General features: G+C 41.1%; 1 protein-coding gene across 1 annotated transcript; it reads right to left on the reverse strand.

Moving 5' to 3' along the window:
• Nucleotides 1–1,168: 1,168 nt before the first annotated feature.
• Nucleotides 1,169–24,915, reverse strand: DLGAP5 (DLG associated protein 5). Its single transcript, XM_009908277.2, has 18 exons — nt 24,669–24,915; nt 22,811–23,019; nt 22,023–22,127; nt 20,242–20,350; nt 18,040–18,144; nt 16,950–17,020; nt 14,456–14,751; nt 13,956–14,077; nt 13,745–13,874; nt 13,299–13,384; nt 12,129–12,289; nt 10,666–10,758; nt 9,441–9,660; nt 7,213–7,462; nt 6,812–6,869; nt 5,441–5,606; nt 4,291–4,340; nt 1,169–2,421 (listed from the first exon to the last, which is right to left on the reverse strand). Exons 1-18 carry the CDS (start codon nt 24,907–24,909, stop codon nt 2,302–2,304), a joined length of 2,592 nt encoding a protein of 863 aa, XP_009906579.2. The 5' UTR covers nt 24,910–24,915; the 3' UTR covers nt 1,169–2,301.
• Nucleotides 24,916–26,008: the final 1,093 nt, after the last annotated feature.

Consider the following 26,008-nt stretch of genomic DNA (forward strand, 5'->3'; position numbering starts at 1 on the left):
ATTTAAAAGCCATGTAGATATGGTGCTAAGGGACATGGTTTAGCACCAGATTTGGTAGTGTTAAGTTAGTGATCAGACTTGATGATCTTAAAGATAATTTCCAACCAAAAGGATTCTAGGATTCTATGATCTTCCAGGAAGTTCAAATGTGGATGTATCTGAATTCTTACTGCAGAGACAGAGAATCTTTCTGACAAAGGACGACAATTGGGAGCTGTTTGATTTGTAGGGAGAGAAGTCCTTGGGAAAGCAGCCTGTGATGTACCACTTCTGCTTTTGTGTCCCAGGGCAGCAGTCAGTAACTGGTATTTTCAGTTTATTCCTTTTTCACTAAAGGAATCCAAACAGCACAGCAAAGGATCCCCTCCCCCAGGCAGGAGGTGCCCAATCAGGCTGTGAACCTGTCTTTTGTAATTCCCTGAAGCTGACCACTTGGAAACACAGGAAAACAGGGAAGGCTCCTAAACCTGTGATTCTGACTAGAACAGGGTCTTTCAAGAGGGTGTTCAGAGATGGAGGAAGGAAAATCTCTCCTGGAACATGGTTAGAGAATTTACCCCTCTCCTTCACTTCCAGAATTTTGATTGATGGCCTAAACCAAAGCTGTGTCCTGAACACTCTTCCTTTCCAAAGGAGACCTACATTAGACAAGCATTACACACTCCATGGAGTGGGTCACAAGCCTTGTGCTTCTCTACCCACATCGCTTCTGCATGAGTCAAGACCAGTTTTAAGGGTGGGGCAGCATACTGGCACATTCACCTCATGAGTCAGGCTAGTTATAAAAAGTGTTCCCTTGGCTGTGAGTCATTGCCCTGGTCCTCTCTGCAAAACAAGAGCAGTACCATAGCTGCTAGTGAAGTTCTCAAGTGTCTCTGATGTGTCTCATGCTCTTTTGGCATTTCCAAGTAACAATAAAGTTACAAATCACAACAATTTCAAGAGCTGAAATCCCCAGCAGAGGCAGTGGCCTGAGCCACCACACTGCTAATAGCAGCTGGCATCTACATCTGATGCCAGAAATCCCTTGTCCCCACTATTCAGTGCATGACCTTGATGACTAAGAGCAGGGAGGTCACTAAGAACTATTTTTTAAACTATCCCTAGAACTGAAGTTTAGCAATGAAAAAAATTGACTCCAGCATCACACAACCCTGTCACATCAGCTTCCTCTTTTTATTTATTTGCACATAATCAGTACACATCTTCCAGGTTAAAAATTAACTTTTAAGGGGTTGTGTTGTAGGTTTTCTTGTTGTTGTTTTGGGGTGTTGGGGTGTTTTTTGTTGTTGTCGCTGCCCAGATGTGGTGGGAAATGGTTTCTGCTGGGGGAGGTGAATTACCTTTGGCTTGGTTTAAAATAACAGCCTATGGAAGAATGTGCATGTTACACTAAGGTCACCATGAGAAGAAGCCCAGTCAAGTATTTGTTAAAATCATAGCAACTGAAGGTACTCCAGTGCTGCTACTCAGAGTATTTGTAACTGTGTATTACAATCCAGATAAGAGAATGCATCAAGAACAAGATACAGGTTAAGATGTCAAGTGTTGTTACAGAAAGAGGTTAAGAGACTTTCACATGAAAAAGCAGAAAGAGAACAGTTTGGCTTCAAGGTACTTCAAATACCCAGTGGATAACTGTGTCCTTGGAGGAATTAAGAAACAGTGCCTGTTTTAATACATTGCCAGGAAAATACACAATCTGACTCTCCCATCCGTGTTCTGATACAGGTTTTACTACCTCAAAGCAACTGGTAGTTAAACATCAGGAAAGAATTAGTCACGTCAACCCGTGACACAGATGCTGATACACAGAATGCTGGTGCACCAGTTCCCCCACAGCAGCAACTCAAGTGTGAAACAGTGATTGGGGGGACGCAACAAGCCAAGTCTCACCCCCAGAAGGTGCCCCCACATCAGAAATAGGGCACGGGTACAGCTAATCTGGTAAAGTAAGCAATGTCAGAACAAAAATCTTAAAAGTGAATTGTTTTACAACTTGAAGTAGATCTGAAATACACAAAATTATATCAAAATATGAAGGGTTGCAATTATAATATGCAAACCATGGATACAAGAGGTATAGCCAGCAAAGACCCTGCTACTAATACACATCAGAATGTACAACACACAATGACTGCAGCATAGCCTGTTATAAAACAATTTATTAAGCCCCACCACAAAATACGACAGGTATTCATTCACTGAGAAAACAGTTAAAGGGTAACAGACTGCATTCCAGATACCCACTGTGTTTTTTTGGTTCATGTAATTTACACATCTTGAAGTTCAAGTCACTTTTCATTTTTGCCCAGAGGGGGGAAGAGGAGAAAATACAATAAGGTCAGCTGCTTCAGCTGCTGCAAACCTCTGGGCTTTGCTCTTGACTGGTGTGAAGGGAAGCTCAGCATGCAGCGTGGGCTGTGGGATAAAGCAGAGTTTGAGGTGAGTGTTGGAGGGACAGTTACCTGTCCTGCAAAACAATACTGCAGTGATACACAAAACAAGCCAATAGCAAACTGCACTTTCTCTGATGACATCCATACAACACCAGACCACCAGGAATTACTGGCTGGCTTGTGGATGAGAGATGCAAGGTCTACTGGAGAGGTGACTTCAACACTGTGGGGTAAAACTAGAAGAAAAATGCTTTTGACAAGAGAACAGCAGCAGAGAATTCTCTAGCCTCTCACTCAGTACAGTGGACATATCACAGCTTTAGAATAAGCAAAGCACATCATTGGGCTGAGCTGAAACCTGCAGCAGTTCAGTAAATGTACTAAGTGGAATCTCTCTGCTGAACAGGCTGAGAAACCCAACTCTCTCAGAGAGAAAGCTCCTGGGAGACCTTCTGGTGGCCTGTTGGTTCTTAGAGGGGCCAGTCAGAAAGCTGGGGACAGACTTTTCAGCAGGGCCTATTGTGACAGGCCAAGGGGTGATTGGTTTAAACTGAAAGAGGGTAAACTTAACCTAGATATAAGAAAAAAATTATGCTGGTGATGTTGAAACACTGTCCCAGGTTGCCCAGAGAGGTGGTAGATGCCCCATTCCTGAAAACATTCCAGGTCAGGTTGTCTGGGGCTCTGAGCAACTTGACCTAGTTGAAGATGTCTCTGCTGACTGCAGGGGAGTTGGATTAGATGAGCTTTAGTGGTCTCTTCCAGCCCAAACCATCCATGATTCTATACTAAAATGGGCTTGCTTATACACAATACTGTTCCAAAGCAACAGTCACAGTTTAAAATCACAGAATCACAGCATGATTCAGGTTGGAAGCAAGCTTTAAAAACCATGTAGTTTCAGCTCCTTGCCATCAGCAGGGACACCTCTTACTAACCAGGTTGCTCAAGGCCAAATCCAACCTGGCTCTGAACACTTCTAGGCTTGGAGCCTCCAAAGCCAGATCCAAATCATGTGCCACTGTAAGCAACACAACTTTCCTAAGAGAAGTGTTGCAAGCTTATTTCCAAATATAAAATCAGAAGGGAAGACAGGGTCCATTTCAAGTACCAATCCATATTTAACAGAGGACTTTTCACAAGAGCCCAAAGAAACTGTAAACCCAAATTCTTTTAACAACTTGAAAGCTTTTCCCACCTGCTTTTCCCTGTTGAATCTTGATTTGAGCTCTGAAAGTTAAAGCTATAAAAGCAGAAAGGGGTGAGACAGACCTGAAAAACTGCAAGAGGAAAGTGGAATAGAATAGAATAGACCAGACCAGACCAGGTTGGAAGAGACCCTCAAGATCATCGTGTCCAACCTATGATCCAACACCACCTAATCAACTAAACCATGCAACCAAGCACCCTATCAAGTCTCCTCCTGAACACCTCCAATGATGGTGACTCCACCACCTCCCTGGGCAGCCCATTCCAAGGGGCAATCTCTCTCTCTGTGTAAAACTTCCTCCTAACCTCCAGCCTAAACCTCCCCTGACGCAGCCTGAGACTGTGGAAGGAAGAAGCCAGGCCAGTTAATTATGTTAATAAATATTTACAAGGAAATTCACAAGAAACAGAATTTAAAGGATTAATCTGTTAAGAATCAGACATTCTTCCATTACAAATGTCTTGATTTGTAATTGCCTACACTCATCATGTGCAATAAGGAGTAAAATTGTGAGCCTGAGCAAGGAGACAGGAATTATATTTGGAGTAAGTTATGTGAACTAGCTTGATAACATCTCTCAGAGTTTAGTTTCCTTTGTGCAGTAACTGATTCTGCAGGAAAGGTTAACAGCACTGTAACATGCACATTGTCTTAGTCAAATAAACTTGAAGGTCAGCTTACCGTATCAAAAGAGTTTCTGCCAACAGATGCCAAATCACTACTTGAAACATCTAAAAAAGAAGAATATGTCATTCTTTCATTCAAAAGACCCACATACCTTTTAGCCTGATGCTGCCAAAACTGAACCCCCCTTGTTTTCTGCATTTACTGAGAACCCCCAAACCGCTCTATTTACTCCTGATTCAAGCCCTTTGTATCAGATTTTCTCCTTCACATGGAAGCTGTAGAGGCCAGTCTGATGGACACTGTTTGCTCACATGCACACATGTGTAAGTCACAGCAGCTAAAGGAGGCCGTGCTGACAGTACACAGAGGGCAGGGAATTCAATGAGCAATATTTTGGACTATCATAAAAATTTGGCTCAACAAAGGCATGTGTGGGGTCCTGCACCTGGGAAGGAACAACCCTCTGTACCAGGCCAGGTTAGGGGTTGGCCTGCTGGAAAGCTGCTCTGCAGAGAAAGGACCTGAGAGTCCTAGTGGACAAGTTTACTACAAGCCAGCAATGACCAAGAAGGCCAAATGATTTCCTGGGGTGCATTAGGCGCATGGCCAGCAGGTTGAGGGAAGTTTTCCTTCCCCTCTACTCTGCCCCAGTAAGGCCACATCTGGAGTATTGTATCCACTTCTGGGTTCCCCAGTTTGACATACAGAGAACTACTGGAGAATCCAAAAAAGGCTACAAAGATGCTGAGGGGCCATAGCATCTCTGTGAGGTGTAAAGGCCAACAAGACCTGGGGCTGTTTAGCTTGGAGAAGACCAACCTGAGAGGGGATCTTATCAATGCAAATCGGGGCTGGGGTCAAGAGGATGGGGCCAGACTCTTTGCAGTAGTGTCCAGTGGACAGGGCAAGAAGCAAACGACACAAACTGGAACCCAGAAGGTTCCATCTGAACATGAGAAAAAAAGGTCTTTGCTGTGCAGGTGCTGGAGCTGACTGCCCAAAGAGATTGTGGAGTCTCCCATCTTTGGAGACATTCCAAACCCACCTGGACATGATCATGGGCAACCTGCTCTAGATGACCCCACTGCTTTCCCAGGGAAACTGGACTAGATGAGGTCACTTCCAGCCCCCACTAGTCTGTGATTCTGTGATAAAGCACCAGCACTACCACACAAACTCTTCTAAGCAGCTTTATGATATGCACCTGTTGGTTGTATTTTTGGTTCTCCAGACTGAGGAAAGTTATTCTCCATGCCAGTCTCCTTCTCCGGACTGAACATGACAATATCCTGCCCTTGATCTTCAGCAGACAGTTCCATCTCTTCCATGCCATTTATTACTTTAAATTCATTGATAGGACTTTTCAGCATCTGAAAGACCAAGAATTCTCATTGTTCTTAGCTCTCTGAGAGGCTCTGATGTTTGGAGTAGCTGCATTTGTTTCTGAGAATGCCAAAAGGCAAATAACAGTGAAATGAGGTGGACATGAGGCAATACCTATGACACTAAGAAGCTTTCTTGGTTTATTTTTGCCTGCAATAAAAGTAAGTTTGTCAGCTTTTGATGCAGAAAGCACTAAAGAGAAAAGATAACCAGGACATTCGAGGGTGTGAGTTTGCAGAAAGCAGCATGTCCCTGTTTTGTCAGACCAAGATCATTCATCTCATCTACAGGCTTCACAGACAATTCAAGAGACAGGCTTTTAACTCCAGACATTGTACAAAGCACAGGCAGGACAAGGCTCACAGCTTAAGGCTGTGATAAATTTCACAAGAACTGTTTTCCAAACACCCTTGTCAGCTCAATAATCTCCTTGAGAGTATAGAGGAAGTTCTTTACATGAAAAAAAGTTTTGAACTTCAATCACCAAAAACATTCTGAGGATGTTCTCTTCTAAGACTTGAAGAAAAACCTACCAGCAATACTGAAAGTTCAAAATTACAGTTTTCCTCAGCAAGTGACATCACCAACAAGCAATTTCTCATTTGACAGGAGAAGGATGAAGTAAAAGGCATACTTAACTGCAAAGCACTGACTTTCACTGAGTAGCACAGCATCAGGCAAACTATGAAGGCCACATTCCTGTTTTAAGGCTACTCAAACAAACATGTCACCAAGTCATCGCCTTTCTGGGGCATGGATTACTGAATACTTGTATTAGTAATACTGCTCTTGATACACCTTTGAGCAGGACAGCTCAATGCTCTGCTGTGGCAGCATGAGGATTGTTGCCTTTAGTTATTGTACCCCAAATCAAAAGAGTGTATTGAAATTCACACCACAAAACAGATAGTGGACTTCAAGGTACATCGCTTGCCCAAGCAATAAGTGTTCTCACACAGGAGCAGACAGAAAAATAGTTCCCAAAGAGCTAGTCAAGGTTCCCAAGTTGCAACACTCCCTATCTGTGTTGATACTGAGAATGAAAATCAGCAGCCTGAAGGATATAGAAGATATCCTGATGAAGAGTTGATGAGAAATCCGGGTGTCAGGGGCAAATAAAAAACCCTTTTTTTGTTTGCTAACAAATACAATGCAATATTTAAAGGACATACATGAACCAGACATGACTTACCTTAGTTTCCTCTGCTGTGGCAGCAACAGGACTCTGTTCTTCTGAAAGTAAAGAAGTGCTGAAAAAGAAACCAAAATGTTTTCTTTCTCCTCAGTCACCAGAAGTCAGCTTTTTGCTTGCCCAACTCATCTTACAATTTTGTTCTGACATGACACTTGCTTGCTTGGCACTGCTCAACTAGATCAAATTTTCTGGGCAAACCCAAACTTCTATCCCAGCAGAGAAATGACATTTGGGCAAAACTCATAGTATTTGCTTGAGGGAAGGAAGAGACATGAGGACTTTACGACCTTTATCACTGTCAAACTGGAAGGTAGCATTTAATGGGTATTAATTATTTCAGCTAAAACTATTAAATTAGTTTTAAGAAAGTTAATGAAAAGCTGCTTTGACATGTCTACCTTGGTTCAAGAAAGGTATCAGGGAGTTTTTCCACTGGGGGAGTTTTTCCAGAGGGAACCTGGTGCACTTCCAAGTTTCGTACTGGGTGGAAGCCTTGGAGCACTGGCGTTGTTTGGTTTGCAGTTGTATCCTCAGGGTCATGAAGAAAAGGAGGAGTACCCTGAAGCAAGGCTTTGCTGGATGATCTTGGAGTTGCCAGTTTTTCAGAAGTCTGCTGAGAAGATCTGCGAGGTGTCTTTGACAGCAAGCCTGAAAACCAGCATTTAACGTTTCGTTACTACAGCAGTTTGCAAAAGGTGAAATGAACTGTGGATTCTAGCTGGGAAGGCCACTGTTTTCTGCCTTCCAATTTGCTTGTACAAATATATGGAAATCCTACATACACTGCAAGGAGAAAGTGGACAAAAGGTGACAAGAGAAGGACTTTGGAGTCCTGGTGGACAATAAGGACAATGTGGAAGCAATGTCTCCTTGTGGTCAAGAAGGCAAATGGTATCCTGAGGTGCATTAACAAGAGTGTGTCCAACAGGTCAGGGGAGGTTATCCTCCACCTCTACTCCACCCTGGTGAGACCACATTTGGACTACTGTGTCTGGGCTCTCCCAGTTTAGAGAGTGTCCAACAGAGGCTATGAGGATCTTTAAGGGACTGCAAAATCTGTCTCATGAGCAAAGGCTGAGAGACCTGGGGTGTTTAGCTTGAAGAAGAGAAGACAGAGGAGATCTTACTAAAGTTTACAAATAACTGAAGGGTGGATGTCAAGAAAATGCCAGTCTATTTTCAGGTGTGTGCTGTGATAAGACAAGGGGCAATGGAAACAGACTGGAACACAGGAAGTTCCACCTCAAAATTCCTTACTGTAAGGGTGACAGAGCACCAGACCAGGCTGCCCAGAGAAGTTGTAGAGTCTCCTTCTCTGGAGATTTTCAAGACCCAGCTGGATGTGTTCCTGTATGACCTGCCCTAGGTGATCCTGCTTTGGCAGGGAGGTTGGACTCCATCTTCCAACCCCTATCATTCTATGATACAGTAAGTTATAAAACCACCCTAACTCTAACTAAACAACTTAGTAATTACTCTCCCTTCATGAGGAACCTGAAATAATGAGACTTGATGTTCTGATTAGAAAGACCATCTGTTGGAAGCTGTCATTAATCTCCATCTTTCACATAAGATGATTTTAATAGAACTAAAAAGACACAGAGTCAGAATTGATTCTTGTAACAGATTCTCTGCTAGAGCTTGCCTACACCCAGCACTGCTCAAAGCTTTTCAGAAGGTCCCTCTAATGATAACAAGCATAAGAAAAAATTGCTAATCATGTGATGAAGAAAGAGAGATACCCCAAAAATTGAAAGAAATAAAATGGGAAATCTACAGTTAACTTAGAAACTAGAAATGGGGAAAAAAGCAGAACAGCTCCCAAAGAGTCAAGGATTACTGGAAATACTGATTTCACATAGATTGCAGGAAGACAGATACTGAAAATGAAGTTATATTTTGAGCATCTGCTAAAAAATACACCCCAAAACAAAACCCACCAAACCAAACATCTCTTCAGCAGACTGGAATATGTTACAACCTTATTGAATTGAATACAGATTTACAGCTTTGAAGGCAGCACTGCAACAGATTTGGTTAAAACGATATTCCAATTTCTGTCTTGCAAATAGAGGACATGAGCCTGTGCTGACTTTGATTACCAGGTTTGTCAGCTATGTCTGGGAACAGAGATTATAAGGTCGTTGTTAAACACATGTTGAAAGAACATGAATCAGCTGCTTTTACCTCTTTGTCTAAGCAGAGATTTCATGCTGCCATAATCACACAGTTCAGTACATTCATGTAGAACAGTTTCCTTTGAAACCCTGATGTAATTAACCACTAGTTGAAATACTGTGTCCAGTATTAAAAGCTGTATCCACTATAAACAGCATAATTCCTGGAATGGTTTAGGTTGGAAGGGACCTTAAAGATCATCTAGTTCCAATCCCCCTGTCATGGGCAGGGACACCTTTCACTAGATCAGGTTACTCAAGGCCTCATCCAGCCTGGCCTTGAACACATCCTGGGAGGGAGCATCCACAACCCTCCTGGGCAGCCTATTCAGTGTCTCATTGCCCTCACTATGAAGAATGTCTTTCTAATAATTCCTGTGCCCAAGGAGACTGGTTAAACTCACTTCAGTGTTTTCAGGTCACAGAAATCATGAGTAAGCTTCACCCACCTGGAAAGGTTTTCACAGGGCTTTCAATCCTGAAAAATCCTGCTTCAAAAACCACTTTTTCTACTTCAGGTAGTTTCTCTTGATGTGTACAATCAACAGCTTCACCATGCTTCATTTTATTCCTCATAGCTGCTTTTACAGAAGCAAGCCGGTTGCGGGCAGCAGCTCTTCCAGCTGCTCCCAGCTTTGATTTAGACACGCCATTTGGAACGGTCTTCTTCTGAAATGGTAAGAAAGCCTAGGTCACATCTGGAAGCTTTGGACAGCAGCAATTGCACGTGAACATCTACACCGCTGCTGGCTACACACAGATCACAACAGGCAAGAGACATCCTGGAGACGAGGTCTCTTTTCATCTTCAGAAAGCCCTGGAGTGCCCTAGTTGGTGAGGACAATATTAAGGGCTTTTCATACTGAATCTGCAGTTCAGAAATACTCAAGTCTGAAGAACATTTTTGGAAACAATGGGACACAGGGACTCCTAGTGGCTGGCAGGACAGGCACCAGTCAGCCAGAGAAGTCTGTCCTGACATTCAGTTTTTGTCTTACACCATCTGTGGGATTCTGATATTCACGGGCAGTCTCAAAGAACTGCATGGAGATTGGGCAATGTGAATACGACTTGATGTGCAGTCATTAGAAGCAGTTATGTATTCCAAGCAAAAGAGCTGATATCAGACATGAAAGCTTGTTTTGCAATATGCAATAACTTTGGATTATGTGAGATTCCTTTGTGCTTGGAGAACTAATAGTTTAGTGCTGTCCATGGTGTTGTCTTCATGGGACACCATAATTCAGCACTCACTGCTCAAAACTGGCAGCTGCTGCCAAATTCTTAAGTCAGTGTCAATCCCAGTGGCCCAGATAAAGTGTTCTACATCTGAAGGGTCAATGTCTACTCTAAATGTAATAGATTTCTTTTGCCAGAAAGAGACCAATGACTCCAAAAGAGCCATTGTTAATTCTTTGTTCCAATATTCCCTGCCAAAAGGGGCAACTAGCATTACAAACACCAGCTAATACAGGTGTACTTGGGAGATGCAAGGGAGAAGGATGCATCTTAAGAAGAATATTGTAGTTTTTAAACATTAACATCTGAAGAATCCAGATGAGTAGAACTCAGAAGGAACTTCCATTTAGGAGTATTCATTATGGCAATAGCAGCTTCCAGGTCATTTGCGATAACTCACACTTGCATCTTGATGCCTTTCAGAGCTACACATACCTTGACAATTTCTTGTCTTGGGACATCAAGTGGTTGCCACTCATTGCCTTGAAGCTTCTCTAGATTATCAAATTTCTTGTTCACATCTTCGATCTATTGGAAAGTCCAGAAAAGCTCAGGTTCCAGATTCACAATACAACAGTGGTTGATAAAATCAGACAAAGTTAAGCCTGGTTATGCATGTGAGTACTTTTGCTTTCAATACAGAAGCAAGTTAAAGCATCAGCTGATATTAGTATTAAATGTTCTGATACACTGGACACCACCACACAGGCACTTCAGTTTAGGTGATAGGGCCTGTTCAATTTCTGTAGTTGAAAGGTTAGTAGGGGAAACATGTAATTGTTCAGTAAGACCTAACATCTAAAATGAAGGAGCTGTTTTGCAATCTCTTCTCCTACTGAACTTAAGCACTTGGACAACGGTAGCATTTAAGGAATACAAAAGAACACATTGCGACATAGTCCTTACCCAAGGAAGCACGCTGTGCAAGCTTTGCTCCCTTAAACTGCTGGCCTAAACAGCTTCCTGAGGAAACCTGTGCTTGCTCATGACAAACTAGCTCTGCAGCATTACCTGCAGTAAGGGCAACAGCCTTGTTTTCCCTGGGCTTCGTAATGGAGACACTTGCCCCATTTACTAGTAAGGCCACACAAGGCTTATTTATGTACAGCATATCAGTGACTGGCCTGACAAATCCTTCACACCCTCCCCGAAACTCAAACCACAAACAAACAAAAAGAATGCAAAAATGGACAGTTAGCAGTTCTGTTACTCCAAGTTTATCTCTTTACAACTCCATGAAAGGAGGCTGTAGTGAGGTGGGGGTTGGTCTCTTTTCTCTAGTAAAAAGTGGCCTCAAGATGTGCCAGTAGATGTTTAGGCTGGGTATTAGAAGAAACTTCTTCACTGAAAGGGTTTTCAAACACTGTAATATTCTGTCCAGGGAGGTGGTTGAATCCCCATCCCCAGAGATGTGAGAGACTGGTAGAGTTTGATATTGGTTGGACTTAATGATCTTAAAGGAATTTTCCAACCAAAACTATTTTATGATTCTGTACCACCGAAGCTCATCCCTAAAGAAGGTTATTGTAGTTTCTGCATTATTCTCAAAGGAAGCATGGGACCACTAATGTTCAGACAAGCTACAGGAATTTACTAAAAGCTCCCAGCTTTTGGTGCAGGTAGACATTGTGACTGTATCCTCACTCCAAACTAGAGCAAGACTTAGCTACATTCCAAACAGATACACAGGCCACAAGAAGGTCCAACACATGAACTGGTTTGTGAGTCTTAGTACACTAACTGCTGCTATTCGCTATCAGAAAGTGTTAAACAAGGACTTGCATTTTTCACATCAAAAAGAAAACCAACAGAATTTGACTATTCAAAAAAGTTTGAATATATTGCTTGTAAATAACCCCAACAACTTTATTCTTGTAGGTTAATATGCAAGTACATACCTGAAAATTAACCATATCCCAAAATCCATCTAGGTCTGTACACGTGGTCTCTTTTTCCCCTTGTTTAAATTCACAATTATCCACCAGTCCTTCAAACTGTTTAAACCTTTCTGCTATCAGCAGTCTCGTCTGACCCACTGTGGTGCGAATAAGATCTTTAGCTGACAGCAACGAGAAAACAATGAACAATTAGAATAATCCATCACTTCACACACTGATTTAAAGAATCATGGAATGGTAGGGGTTGGAAGGCACCTCTAGAGACCATCTAGTCCTAAACCCCAGGCCACACGGGAATGCATCCAGATGGATCTTAAGTCTCCAAAGAAAGACACTCCACAACCCCTCTGGACAGCCTGGTCTGGTGCTCTGTCACCCTCACAGTAAAGAAGTTTTTCCTCATGCATCTTATACCTGTTATTCCTTTTCCTATCACCAGATACTGCCAGAAAGAGACTGTCACTTTCTTCTTGACACCCACCCCTTGGATATTTACAGACATTAATGAAATTCCCTCTCAGCCCTCTCAAGACTGAACAGCTTCAGGTCTCTCAGTCCTTCTTCATGGGAGAAATGTTTAGATCCTTTAGTCATCCTCAGATCTCTCTATTGGACTCTCTCCTGTAGATCCCTGTCTCTCTTGACCTGGAGGAGCACAAAACTGGATACGGTACTCCAGGTGTGGTCTCACCAGGGCAGAGTACACAGGGAGGAGAACCCCCCCTAGACCTGCTTGGCACATTTGTTTGAACTGTTAATCTACTGCAAACCTGCAATACAATTCTGGTGGAGCATATCTAACCATTGACCTGCTCTAAACTTGACTCATCTTCATTTCTTAGATAAGGGTACTTACTCTACCTTAAAACCTAATTTTACTTAAAAAAAAAGTACTGGTTAAAGTTCCCACATTTAAATACACTTAAAATAGGCAACAGAAAAACTGTTTCTGTTTGCTCTTTGTTCACATTAGTGTCAACCACTATCATGTTCAGCACCATACAACATTATTTTTTATTTTATGCTAAAACTGGCATGACTGTTTGTCTGAAAACGTGCTTAGATACAAATCTAAACTGTAGACAGTGCTCATCTGCTATTAAGTACTCCTCTCTGTTCCCTTCAGTTGCTATAAACCACCTTCTACTGCCTGTTACAGCTTGATCTTACCATCCTCTGGGATGTCCAGCTCAAGTTTTCCAACCCACCGGAGGCACTGAGACATCAGCCCCTCTGTCTCAGACTGAAGAACGTTTCTAAAACAAAGAGATAGTGATAAAAAGAAGGCTTTTGGAGAATTTTCTACCAGCTGGCACCATTTGTGACTGCTAACAGCTACTATTGTTTTGCTTTTAGAGAAGCTACACTGCCTTTGAGCAGAAGCCATTAGATTGCTTTAGTTTGCTGACTCATTTCCAGCTTCTTTTCCTTAGGAAAGTGTTAGTCTCCAAAATTTTCTGCTCTTTACTTGCACTAACAATACAGAAGGAGTGTGTACTTATTCAAGTCAGTGTTGACCGACACCAATCACAATAGGCTGATCTTCACAAGACATCTTGTTAACCATGTGAAGGGCCTCAAAGGACAGCAGGGAAGTGAAACACGTGAACACTAACCTGAAATAGGGCACATCATGCTCTTGCTCTTTGCTATCATCTGACTTCATTTCAAGTGCTGTGGGATCTGCAGAGGCAGGAATTCTTTCACACCATGTCTGAATGGAAGTTTTCTCATCTGATTCACTAGCTGAAAATAGAAAAGCTGTTTGTTCAGAAGTTGGTGAAAATTAAACCCATCAGAACAATAAACTAAATGTGAACTTCCTACCTTCTTCTCTTTCCAAACTTGTAGTGGTTTGCTGCTCTTGAACACCCTTATCAGTAGGTGAAACTTGACTTCTTAAATCAGGCTCTTGTGCCTTTGTTTCACTGGATTTTTCTGCGAAACTGCTGGAAACAAAGAAAAGGTACATTTGTAGTGAAGACATTGAGAAACTGACATCAAATATGGCCAAACACATAGACAATGCACAATTTGGAAGAGAATTCCAGCAAATCCTAAAATTAAATGAGTAGTCTATGCAGAGATATATAAGATATATATGGCATGCTCCTTGATACATGGAACTGCTCTAAGACATAGACGGACTTATGGTCAATATCACTCTGCTGTTGTGTTAAGTCCATATTCAAGCAATGAAAGCAAGCACAATGATCAGGAGTCTCAACATCACAACAATCAGTTACACAGGGAATCTATAGAAAGAGGATGTTTTCTGTATCATGACAGAGATGTTCCCTTTAGGCCATCAGAAGAAAGAATCTTACACTGGAGAGTTTGAGAAGTCCCATAAGGCGTTAGGTGTCAAGAAGGCGTTTGCGCTAGAAGGAGTCATGGGTGTAACTTTGTAGGTTGCTAATCCACTCAGAGGCTGAAACACAAAGTTTTGAGGTGCAAAAGAGCGCGTTCTGGGTCTCCGTGAAGCAGAACTGATTTCCTCATCTGCTGAAGTTTGTTCCTGCTGAAGTTCTATTGATGCTGAAGGTTTAGAATCAGATGCAGAATCTTTCAATATAGGGTCCACCTGAGCTTTCTTATCTACCCCATGTTCGGAAGGAATCACCTAAAACAGCACAAACAGACAAAACAAACTCTATATTATCAAATCAATGAAGTGTTTACTATAGGCATGGGCTGAATTACAACGTATCACAGAATCACAGACTGGAGGGGGTTGGAAGAGACCTTTGGAGATCATCTAGCCCAAATCCCTGTTAAAGCTGGGTCACCCAGAGCAGGTTTCACCAGTGGGTTTGAAAAATCTCCAGAGAAGGAGACGCCATAGCCTCTTTAGGCAGTCTGGCCCACTGGTCTGGCATCCTCCCAGTAAAAGTGTTTTTCCTTTGCCTAGGTGGAACTTCCTCTGTGCCCATTCCTCTTGTCCTATCACTAGGAACCCCTGAAGAGTCTGGCACCATACTCTTGATGCCCACCCTTTAGATAATGATCAGCATTGATAACACAGTCTGAAAGCCACCAGGAAGAGTTTCAGGCAAGATGCTTTCTACAACAGAACATGTGTACAGAAGCCATGTTATTACCAATAGGCCCAAACTGGTTTTGACACATGCAAATCATTCTAGTAACAGAGGCAGAACTTCACTACAAGTAATGCAGTTGACAGGGCTAAAGCAGAACACTTCACCTACCAAAAGAGTAATTAAAATTTTCAAACACTTGCTCCCACTGCTAGTAAAAAAATGCTTTAAGTTGACAAGATCCTTGAGAGTAGAATTACTGGTTCCAAATGCAACAGTTCATGGACATACTCTAATCCAAAGACTGAAGAACAAGCTAAACTAAGCTGATAGCTGAGGAATGAAGCCCAAGACAAGTGCAGTTAGGACCACAGAATGTCATTAAAAGAGGTGAAAAAGGTAATCAGTAAGTGGAATCCACATTCCTGTAAGATGAGTCACAGAACACATTTCTGAGATGCCTACTTGGAGACACTGTTAGCTCAAAGCAGCCAAAAGATCTTAGACTGTTTTTCAAGAAAATATGCATCTTCAATTCACTGAAAGCCTTGTTACACTTTAGATACTCCTGCCTGGAATGTAAGCCTTGAAATCAACTTTTAACACGCTTCTTGTAACAAGATGACTGAGGTTACAGCAAGAGCTTGCCAATTGGCAGCACAAAGCAGCTCCTGCCTGTGCAGAGGTTCTTACCTATGCCTCTTACCTCCTGACAGTGTTTCAAGACTATTTCAAGGCAATATCAGAGCACAGCTGCACTTATGGAAACAGAAGTAGGGATAGGAGGCACGAGGGAAGCATGAAGTGAGGGGAAATAGAGGAGTACAAGGGTGGGGGGAAAAAATAAATCACAGACAGCCCTCACAGGACTGTCAGAATGTGAATGCTCACACAGATTGTCTGGGGACTCGGGTTAGAGTGCTACTGTGAATTCATAGATTTATAGAGTGGTTTGTGTTTGAAGGGACTTGAATTATCTAGTTTCAAGTCCCCTGACATGGGCAGGGACAGTGTCCACCAGACCAGGTTGTTCAAGGCCTCATCCAGCTTGGATTCAAACACCTCCAGGGAAGGGACATCCATGACCTCCCTGGACAACCTGTCCCAGTGTCTCATCACACTTACTGTAAAGAATTTCTTCCTAATATCCAGTCTAAATCTCCCCTCCTCAAGCTTCAATCCATTCTCTCTCATCCTATCAGTACAAACCCTTGTAAAAAGTCTAAATCATAAAAGTAAAAAATAATTCAGATGCTGCTGTCCCTATGTAGAAGCAGGGACACAAAGAACCACAACGATTGTCTTTAATTATGACAAATTGTGTATACCTTGCAGAGAATAACATTTCCAGCTTTATTTCTTTGCTGGTTCAAATATTTTTCCAATGCATTTATTAGATTCTAGAGTGCCATATTATTACCTCAGCAGGAAAAGGATATGTTCAGAGTATGTTTTAGAAAGGAATGAACTATACAAAATTTACAACTGCTAGATAAAATCAGCAAAGTAGAGCTTTTTCTTTTTTACTAGTTAAAGTGTTACACGAGACATGTCATGGAAGAGCTTACCTAACTTAAATCATTTTTCAGATCTTGATTAGTAATCCAGTCATCCATATAAGCACTTAATTTTAAAAACATATATGGCTTTTTCTCCAAATCTAATTTATTAATGAATTTATTACTTCTATACCTGAACACAAGCACACTTGAGCTACAATTACACTGTTATGGGCTCTTAAATCAGTTTTACTGCTTTCCATTTCAAATATTAACTGACCTACCTCCATGATGTCAGGTTTGACTCCTTTCTTCTGCTTTCCTACATTTGCTGTCTTTCTCTGTGACTGGTTACCTACAATGAGAGAAACTCTTAAAAGTCAAAAAGGCATCCGATTAAGAATCTTTCACCAAAAGATGGCCATAAAAGTCCACTGGCTAAAGACAAGGAGAAGCTATTTTGTTTTCTGAGTAGGAGGTGGTTAAAGGGCAGACATCTAATTGCAAAAGTGCATTCAAAAGAAAATTTGGCCTAGAATTGAATAGCTTATTAGGAGATTATCACCTAGAGAGGAAAACAGATTAATTTAGTCATTAGATGTTGTAATATACTAAAAATAAAAGTCACTTTATTTCATTAAAGGCTTCATGTCAAGCCAGCCTGAGTTCAGACTTTAAATGGAACAGAATTTCTCCTATTGAATTGAAACTATCAAAACTGTGCTTTCAGCCCAGAGGTTAACTTCTGTCATATATAATACAAGGAACATTGCAAAACATTATACAGGATTCTGAAGACCATGGATTCTCATCAGTTCCAGAGACGTCTGTTCCTGATCTGAGAATTAATAATTGTATGTCCTTAAACAGCAATACACCAAACTTGCCAATCTCTACCAGTTCTGGTCTTAACCTTTGTTTGCAACTACCATACAGATTGCTACTCCACACCACCAGATTTTATGGGAAACTGTTCAATGTTGCTTTCAACATCTTGATTTAAATATTGTACTAAGAGTTCCAGATGAGAATCTAAGTGATACAGTATTTAGTCCTTTCCTTACATGGCAATTTGGCATGATTTAGTCTGTCCATTCAAAGGAGATGGTTACACAGCAGAATGTAGTGTGCTAAGACAGCTTAGGACAAGCTGATAATGTATCTCTGTGGCACAAGAGTGCCTCAGATATCCTCAAGATCCTAAAGACAACTGAGTTATCTTAGTATCACTTGACAATGAGTCTAACAGCATATAAACATACATACATAGTCTCCAGTGCTCACTTACCCAGTATCTCTTTATAGCACACTACACCAAATTGACATATCAGGCTTGAGTTACACAAGCAAGACAGTATTTGCTGCCTCACTTACCAGTGGTGGCAGCAGGAGCCGTTGTTTTCAGCACCTGCCTAGCTGCAGAGGCGGCTGCTCTGGTGATTCTTCCACTGAAGGCTGGCTGGGTGGCAGTCTGCAACACTGTAAGAAATAGAAATTGCAGAGGCTTCAAGCTTAATAAAGAGCTACACTCAAGGAAGAAAACTGAAAATTTAGATTTAGTAGAAATCAAAGAAATGCACTAGCAATTGTCAGCTGCATTAGAAACAACAGGGTTTTGGTGTATCTATCAGTTCAGCACAAGCAGTGCTAAACATCTAGAGTACAGTTCAGCCTTGGCATCAAGGCAATGTTCTGAAGGACCTTGACTGAAGATGTTCTGTTGTACAGTAGTACCTCCAGGATCACCAGTGTCCCAGTGTGGTAGATACCATGTACAAAGCTTAAGGACACTGAAGTCAGAGTCAAGACCAACCTTATTTTACAGCCAAAGTTTCCCAGAGTAGTAACTTGCTGTAGTTACTTGCACAGCTGAAAGCTTAAGCAAACAATCTGTATAATAAAGTGATGCCCTGATCATTATATCAAAGTATTCTAAGGTCTGAATTTAATGTAACCTAACAAAGGATTCTTAAGATGAATTGCCCTTGAAATAAATGTACAAAATATGACAAGTTCATGCACTTTGTTACCCATCTTAATTCTTTTCATCTTTGTATTTTGGTAGTTTCTAACATCCTTCAAAAACTATACAAGAAAATTTAACAGGGGCTCCTTATTTCAAAACTTCCCTTTCTATACCTGACTAGAATCTACCAGCCCCACTTGGTTATTGTTAATATTCATTGTATTTCTAATGCCAAGCTGTAATTCTGTGGAAGACAGAATGACAAGCTGGGGAAAAACATTGCTAGATAAGTAACTATGTTGGGTTTATCCACACATTTACTTCCCTAACATTTTTATACTCTTGTTTAAATACATAAAATGTGTATTCTTGATCCAGCACAAAGGGAATAATTAAGTCTAGGAATGAAAATTTTTCCACAATTAAATGTTTTAATTGTGATATCAAGCACTGATAACAGACCTTTTCAGTATTCAAAGGCATTACTTAAATTTGTTTAAATAAAGGTCTGCTGCAAGCTGATTTAATTAGTGAAGTAGAAGCCATTTCACTCTGAATTACTTAATATCTTGCATTAACATCAATATTCCACATGACTTAGCCTTATCTACTTAAGGTATGGACATCAATCTGCTATCAGGAAGCTTTTCTAATGAAAAGTATTCTACTCCCTTAAAGGTGGCATGGGTAGGGTTTTTTGTTGTTCTCTAAAGAAATGCATGTAATTGTCACATAGAAAGTGACAGATACAGAAGAGGCTGCTCTAAAACATGAAAATGTAAGATTAGATTTGTAATTTTTAATGACAATCACACATTTACCCAGTTGCATCACAAGTCTGGGCTCCTGTCTCCAAAATTATACACTAATGTGCTTTACCAGTCAGCTATATCCCGTTCCAAGCCTTTGTCACTGCTGAGTTACACAAGCAGCCTAATTTAGAACTACAGACAACAGCCTATCTGCTGGCAGACAGAAGACATCACTGAATATATTTACAGCTCATACTATGAGCAATTTTTTAGGCTACCTACAGTACAAAGGAAAATTCAGATTTTACTGAAGTCAGCTATTCATTTTCCCAGGTGATGTCACTTGATGTCACTGTAACAGCAGCAGCACCTGCCTATGATATTCCTCTTAGTGACAAAGCTCTGCACAGCTCCAGATGCTAAGAAAGTTAGCAGCCCTGCAAGTCTGCCTCCTGACCTTTTTTTTTTTCCTCTCTCCTAGGGTGAATTATCAGTAAGCATGATGGGTAGTATCTTACAATCCATTTCCACAGCCTAAAGAGGCAACAAGTACATGCCGAGAGACATTCCTGTGGCCTTTCAGCACTTAGAGAAGGGTCTATCAGATCACAACAATCTTTTTAGCAGGGCCTATTGTGACAGAACAAGGGATGATGGTTTGAAACTAAAAGAGGGGAGATGAAGACTAGATAAGGAAGAAATTTTTTGCACTGAGGGAAAGACACACCAGCTCAGGTTTCCCAGAGAGGTGCTAGATGACCCATCCCTGGAAACATCCCAGCTCAGGCTGGAGGGGACTCTGCGCAACCTAGTTGAGGATGTCCCTACCTCTCTGCAGTGTGGATTGGACTTTCATACCTTTCTCTTTTTCAGACACCTTGTCTGTACTCATCTGTTTAGCCTTGTCTGTACTCATCTGTTTACGTCCTGCTGGCACAGGGTGCATGCTATGCCCGTTGGCATTGACCTACAAAAGAAACATTTTGTTAAGTATCAGACTTCCACAAACTAAGCAGCCTAATTTCTGTCTTCATCTTTGTCCTAGGTACCAGTAAAACAAATGGTCAAACAACTTGACACAAAGGGATTTAAAAAAGAAATTAAGGATAATGAAACCAGTTTATTTTAGATGCATTAACATGCATTATGCAATGAACTAAGAATTTATCAGAGAAAGAATGAAGAAAAATATTTAAGAAACAGTTTCAGTTTACTGTGAAACTAGGTGCCAATAACTGCTGCACCTTAGTACTTGTGTGTTTAAAAAAAGATCAGTTTTCACAAAGAAAATAATCAGTATTAACACAGTTGTGCCCTTGTAAAGTTATGACTGCAATCTTTCAGCTATACTCAAGTTTTGTAAGGCATGATTGCCAAATTCAAATACAGCTTCTTTTACAGATTACTGCTGGTGAAATTCCTCAACAAAACCTACTTTTTTAATACAAATAATGGTAGAAGGGACTGGTAAGAATCACAGCAAAAATAAACTAACACTGCAGTGATATTGGACTGAAGAATGAACTGACTATAATCTGCATCCATGGCAGACTTTCTGCATTTAAGGGAAATGCATTGGTTAGTTCTCCAAGCCAAAAATCAAAGCATGTAACTTCAGTCTCACTACCATCTCTACATGTATTTGCAGTCCATGCTGACCACAGTATTCAACTGAAAAATTGATCCAGAAGATCTGTGCACTTCTCTGTCTACTGACCTAATCAAACTCGCTGTAGCTCAGTTCAGCACCATCAGGTTTATCAACTTTCTGATAGTTTTTCTGATCTGTCCTTCTCACTAACAAAACCTCCTTACAGACAGCACTTAACTTTATAGAATCATAGAATTGTTTTGTCAGAAAAGAACTTTAAGATCATTGAATCCAACCATTTTCTAACTCTACCAAGTCTGGTGCTAAGTCTCTCAGTATTACGTCTCTCTGTCTTTTAAACGCCTCCAGGGACAGTGATCCAATCACCTTCCTGGGCAGCTATTCCAGTGTTTGAGAACCCTTTTAATGAAAACTTTTCTTCTAATGTCCCATTTAAACCTCCCTTAGTGCAACTTGAGGCCACTTCCTCTTGTCCCATCACTTGTTCCTTGGGAGAAGAGACCAACCCCCACCTGGCTCCAACCTCCTTTATGGCAGTTGTAAAGAGCAAGGTCTCCTCTCAGCCTCCTTTTCTCCAGACTAAATAAGTCTAGTTCCCTCAGCTATTCCTCACAGGACTTGTGCTCTAGTTGCTTCACCAGTTTCATTGCCCTTCTCTGGACTCACTCCAGCACTTCAGTATTATTCTTGTAGTGAAGGGCCTAAAACTAAACCCAGTGCTCAGCATGGGGCCTCACCAGTGCCCAGTACAGGACAATAGCTTCCCCACTCCTGATGACCACACTAATCCTGACCCAAGACAGCATGCTGTTTGCCTTCTTGCCACCCAGGCACACACTGGCTCACGTTCAGCTGGCTGTCAATCCACACCCCCAGGTCCTTCTCCACTGGGCAACTTTCTGGCCACTTTTCCCCAAGCTGTAGCATTGCATAGGGATGTAGTGACCCACGTACAACTTGTAAGCATTATGGATAATTACATCCTACTATCTAAATTTATTCACTGAAGCTTATATGAAAAACAAACCATAGAAGGCTTAGATGCAGTTGGTATCACAGTTTTTTCTCCTTGGTTCTTGGCCTTTGATCGAGTAATCCTCCCAGTGAAAGTAGGAACTGAAGCAGGAGCTGCCTGAAAAATATCCCCAAAGAAACAAGAGGTAACTTACTCTTTGCTCCTTATCACTGTTAGAGTGGGCAAGAAGCTCAAATGTGAAAAGGAACTTATTTGTGCAAAATGGGTCAAGAGTATACATAGAATACATAGAATACATAGAATAAACCAGGTTGGAAGAGACCTTCAAGATCATCGCGTCCAACCCATCAACCAATCCAACACCGCCCAAGCAACTAACCCACGGCACCAAGTACCCCGTCAAGTCTTCTCCTAAAAACCTCCAGTGATGGCGACTCCACCACCTCCCCAGGCAGCCCATTCCAATGGGCAATCACTCTCTCTGTATAGAACTTTTTTCTAACATCCAGCCTGAACCTCCCCTGGCGCAGCCTGAGACTGTGTCCTCAGTATAAGCTGAACAAGTAACTAGTCATAAAATAATGTAGATGTTTCATTTGTGGAGTCCAGTCTTTGAACTGACAACTGTCCTAAACAGAAAAATCAACATACCACTACTACAACTTCCAGCCTGGCTTTTAAAAATGAGACAAACTGCTCCCCCTTATTACAGATATTTATAAAGTATTTACAAATTAAACTGTTTATTTAGCATAGCCTATGCTTAAGTCTGTACACAAATTGACATGAATATAGTATAATACATAAACTTGGATACTTAATATTACTCTTCTTATTACCTTCTCTCTTGGCTTCACTATCACTGGATCTTCAGGTACAAATGAAAGAAATCCAGGTAAAGTTGGTCTGTACAAGCCAACCTTAAACACACCCTTTTTTGCTTTCTCTCTCTGCTCTTTCAGTTTTCGAAGCTCCTTTTCTTCTTTATAGCGCTGAAGCATTTCCTTGCGGTCATTAATCCTTTTGGTGGCTGCATCCATAGATGGTTCTGAAGCAAAGATGGAACGAAATTAACTTACAAAAAATGATGACATTTTTGAGCTAAAAATAAGCAAATCAAAAAATGCCAGCTCTTTCAAGCTAGAAGATCACACTAAGTCAAAGAGCAGAAGCCTGGAAGTTTCAATCAAAGTCTCAAAATGCATATGCAAGTGATCTATTAGCTTGCTAAAAGCTAAAATTATCTTCATTATTTTAAACCTTCCCACTAAGAGAGTCTTCGATGGTAAAATTCCAACTTAGAAATACACCTCAAATCTGCACCTGAGGCATACTGTCATTTCACATCCTTTTTACAGTGTACAGGCTGTTCCTACAAGGTTACTAGCATTAAAGCCAACATTTTAATGAATTCTTCAGTTTAATTGTACCAAACACTTGCAATGTCATTGAAAGCTAAGGTTTAGGTGAGCTGTAGACACCAGCATCTGTCTCAGGCTGAGAATAAATGAAGCAGAAGTTATGTGAAAGAATAAAACCTTCAGATGATGCCAGATTTTAATTACCATCTGAAAAATTAATATCTAGTTACAATTTATTTAAGATAATCAAGATACAATTTTTATTATTTATACCTTGCTCATAAACATCTAAATGGCTTGGGTCAAAAGGATAGGGTCAGAATCTTTTCAGTGGTGCCCACTGATAGGACAAGGGACAACAGGCACCGACCAGAACAGCGAACATGAGGAAAATCATCTTAGCTGTGAGGGCAATGGAGCACTGGAGCTGTGTGCCAAGGGAGGTTGTGGAGTCTCCTTCTATGGAGACTTTCAAAATCCACCTGGACATGATCCTGGGTAATCTAGTCTGGGCGACCCTGCTTTAGCAGGGCAGTTGGACTCAATGATCTCGAGGTCCCTTCCAACCCCTACTATTCTGAGATTCATCTGATATTTGACATGATTACACATGGGGATTACACTCCTTCCCCCAGTAATTTTCTGCTATCAAAATACCAAAGGGGAAAAGATTCCTAAACATGTTAACATTTTTGAAGATTAACTTAATTCCTGAGACCAGAAGCGTTCAGGACTGCCAAGGAGGCAGAATTTGGTGTAAGTAGGCCCTGTATTCAAGGGAGAAAGAAATTACTCCAAAATTAACAATTGAAGAAATAAAATTATACTATGCATTTACCATGTTAGAATACAGTTACTCATTCCTAAGCATACTTGAAGCACATGACAGATGAGATTTTAGACAAAGATTTTTCACTTCTGAAATGACCCTGGAGGTGTTCAAGAGGGGATTGGACATGGCACTTGGTGCCATGGTCTAGTCATGAGGTCTGTGGTGACAGGTTGGACTTGATCTTTGAGGTTTCTTCCAACCTTGGTGATTAAGACACTTCCCACTGAATATTAATAGCAAACCACTAGCTGCTGCAGAGAAATCAGAGCAGTCTCATTCATACCAGCTGTAGTCTGAGGAAGATAAAACCGAATTAAGGCTTTATTTTTCGTCTTTTTTTTTTTTTTTTAACAGCTAAAAGAACTGTTAGCCATTGGCTTTTAAATATTAACCCTTTTCTTTAAACTAAAATGTTGCCCACAATTATGTTCCTGTGATAATGTTTCTACATCGACTCAAAGACATTTTTAACAATTCAAAGCTTTCTAACAAGTCATTACTTACTCTTTTTCACATTGCTGTTGTCCTGAGAGCACGTTTCTCTTGTCTCATTTAGTTGAGAAATTCCCCTTTCTTTTGAAAGCTGAACGTTGACATCTGCCAATCCAAACTTTCTGCCCTTCTCAAACAACTTGTGTCTGTTCTCCTTTTGCAGAATCGATTTTCTGCGTGCAACTTTTGCTCGGAGAGTTTCTGTACTCAAATCTTTTTTGTATCGACTGGCAAACTGGGAGGCAGAAGCCATCTTGATGACCCTAAACAAAAATCATAGAGATTAGGACAAAGGTTGTTATGTTTTGTTTTGCCCTTTTCATTACAGTTTGATTTCTAGGAATAAAGCAGGCCCTAAGTTCTTCCTTTCTCTATTTCAACCAGAAAAAATACAAATCACAATTTCAGTAATGAATCCTCATTCTTTCTCTTTTATTTTATGCATACAAGGAGCTGATATATTTGTTTGTTAAGTGGTCAACAAGTCTGACAGAATTAGTAGGGGATGCTGTCTCACTGCCAGGGATGGGTCTGTTTTCAACACAGGTGTTTTTCACATTAAAGTGACAAGCAAGTAAACTACAAGGTTGTAGGACAATAGTTGGAAGCAACATTGCCACTGAGCATTTACATCATACCCTATCTGATGGCAAGGCATTTTTGTCACCATCAGAGTACTTGGCAACATTTCCCAACCTTGTTTCCAGGATGCAACTGCAACACAATAGCCTTTAGTTCAAGAAGACTTAGTGCAAATATAAGTTGGTCTGTATATGCTGTGCTAACAGCAACATAAAGAGGTCCATCTTCACCATGAGGATGGTGAGACACTGGAACAGGTTGCCCAGGGAGGTGGTAGAAGCCCCATCCCTGGAGGTTTTTAAGGCTAGGCTGGATGTAGCCCTGAGCAAACTGATCTAGTATGAGGGGTCCCTGCCCATAGCAGGGGTGTTGGAACTAGATGATCCTTGAGGTCCCTTCCACCCCTAACAATTCTATGATCCTTTCATCCCCTGTGTTCAACTGAAGCTTGTCTTGTTGAGGGTTTTTATGCTTTCTTTCTCAAGAGAGGTTCTTAGTTCTTACTACTGGTCTTATGCTGCACCTCAGCTTGGGTCTTTTACCACTTTCATCTTCCATGACTTATAGAAAACAGTTTTACAGTAAGGAGTAATAAAGCAAAGCTGTACAGCCAAGAGTTATTCAATTACCAGTAACTTGGTCATTTGCTGAGGTTATTTATTTCAAGACAGCAAGCTTTGATCAAGCTAAAGGAAATCATCAGTGAATGGGACTGAAAAGATCAGCCTTGACTATGGGCATAGAGGATTTCTTCAAAGTCAGTTCCTTCC

This window comes from Dryobates pubescens, chromosome 5, assembly GCF_014839835.1.
Source record: "Dryobates pubescens isolate bDryPub1 chromosome 5, bDryPub1.pri, whole genome shotgun sequence".
Classification (NCBI taxonomy): domain Eukaryota; kingdom Metazoa; phylum Chordata; class Aves; order Piciformes; family Picidae; genus Dryobates; species Dryobates pubescens.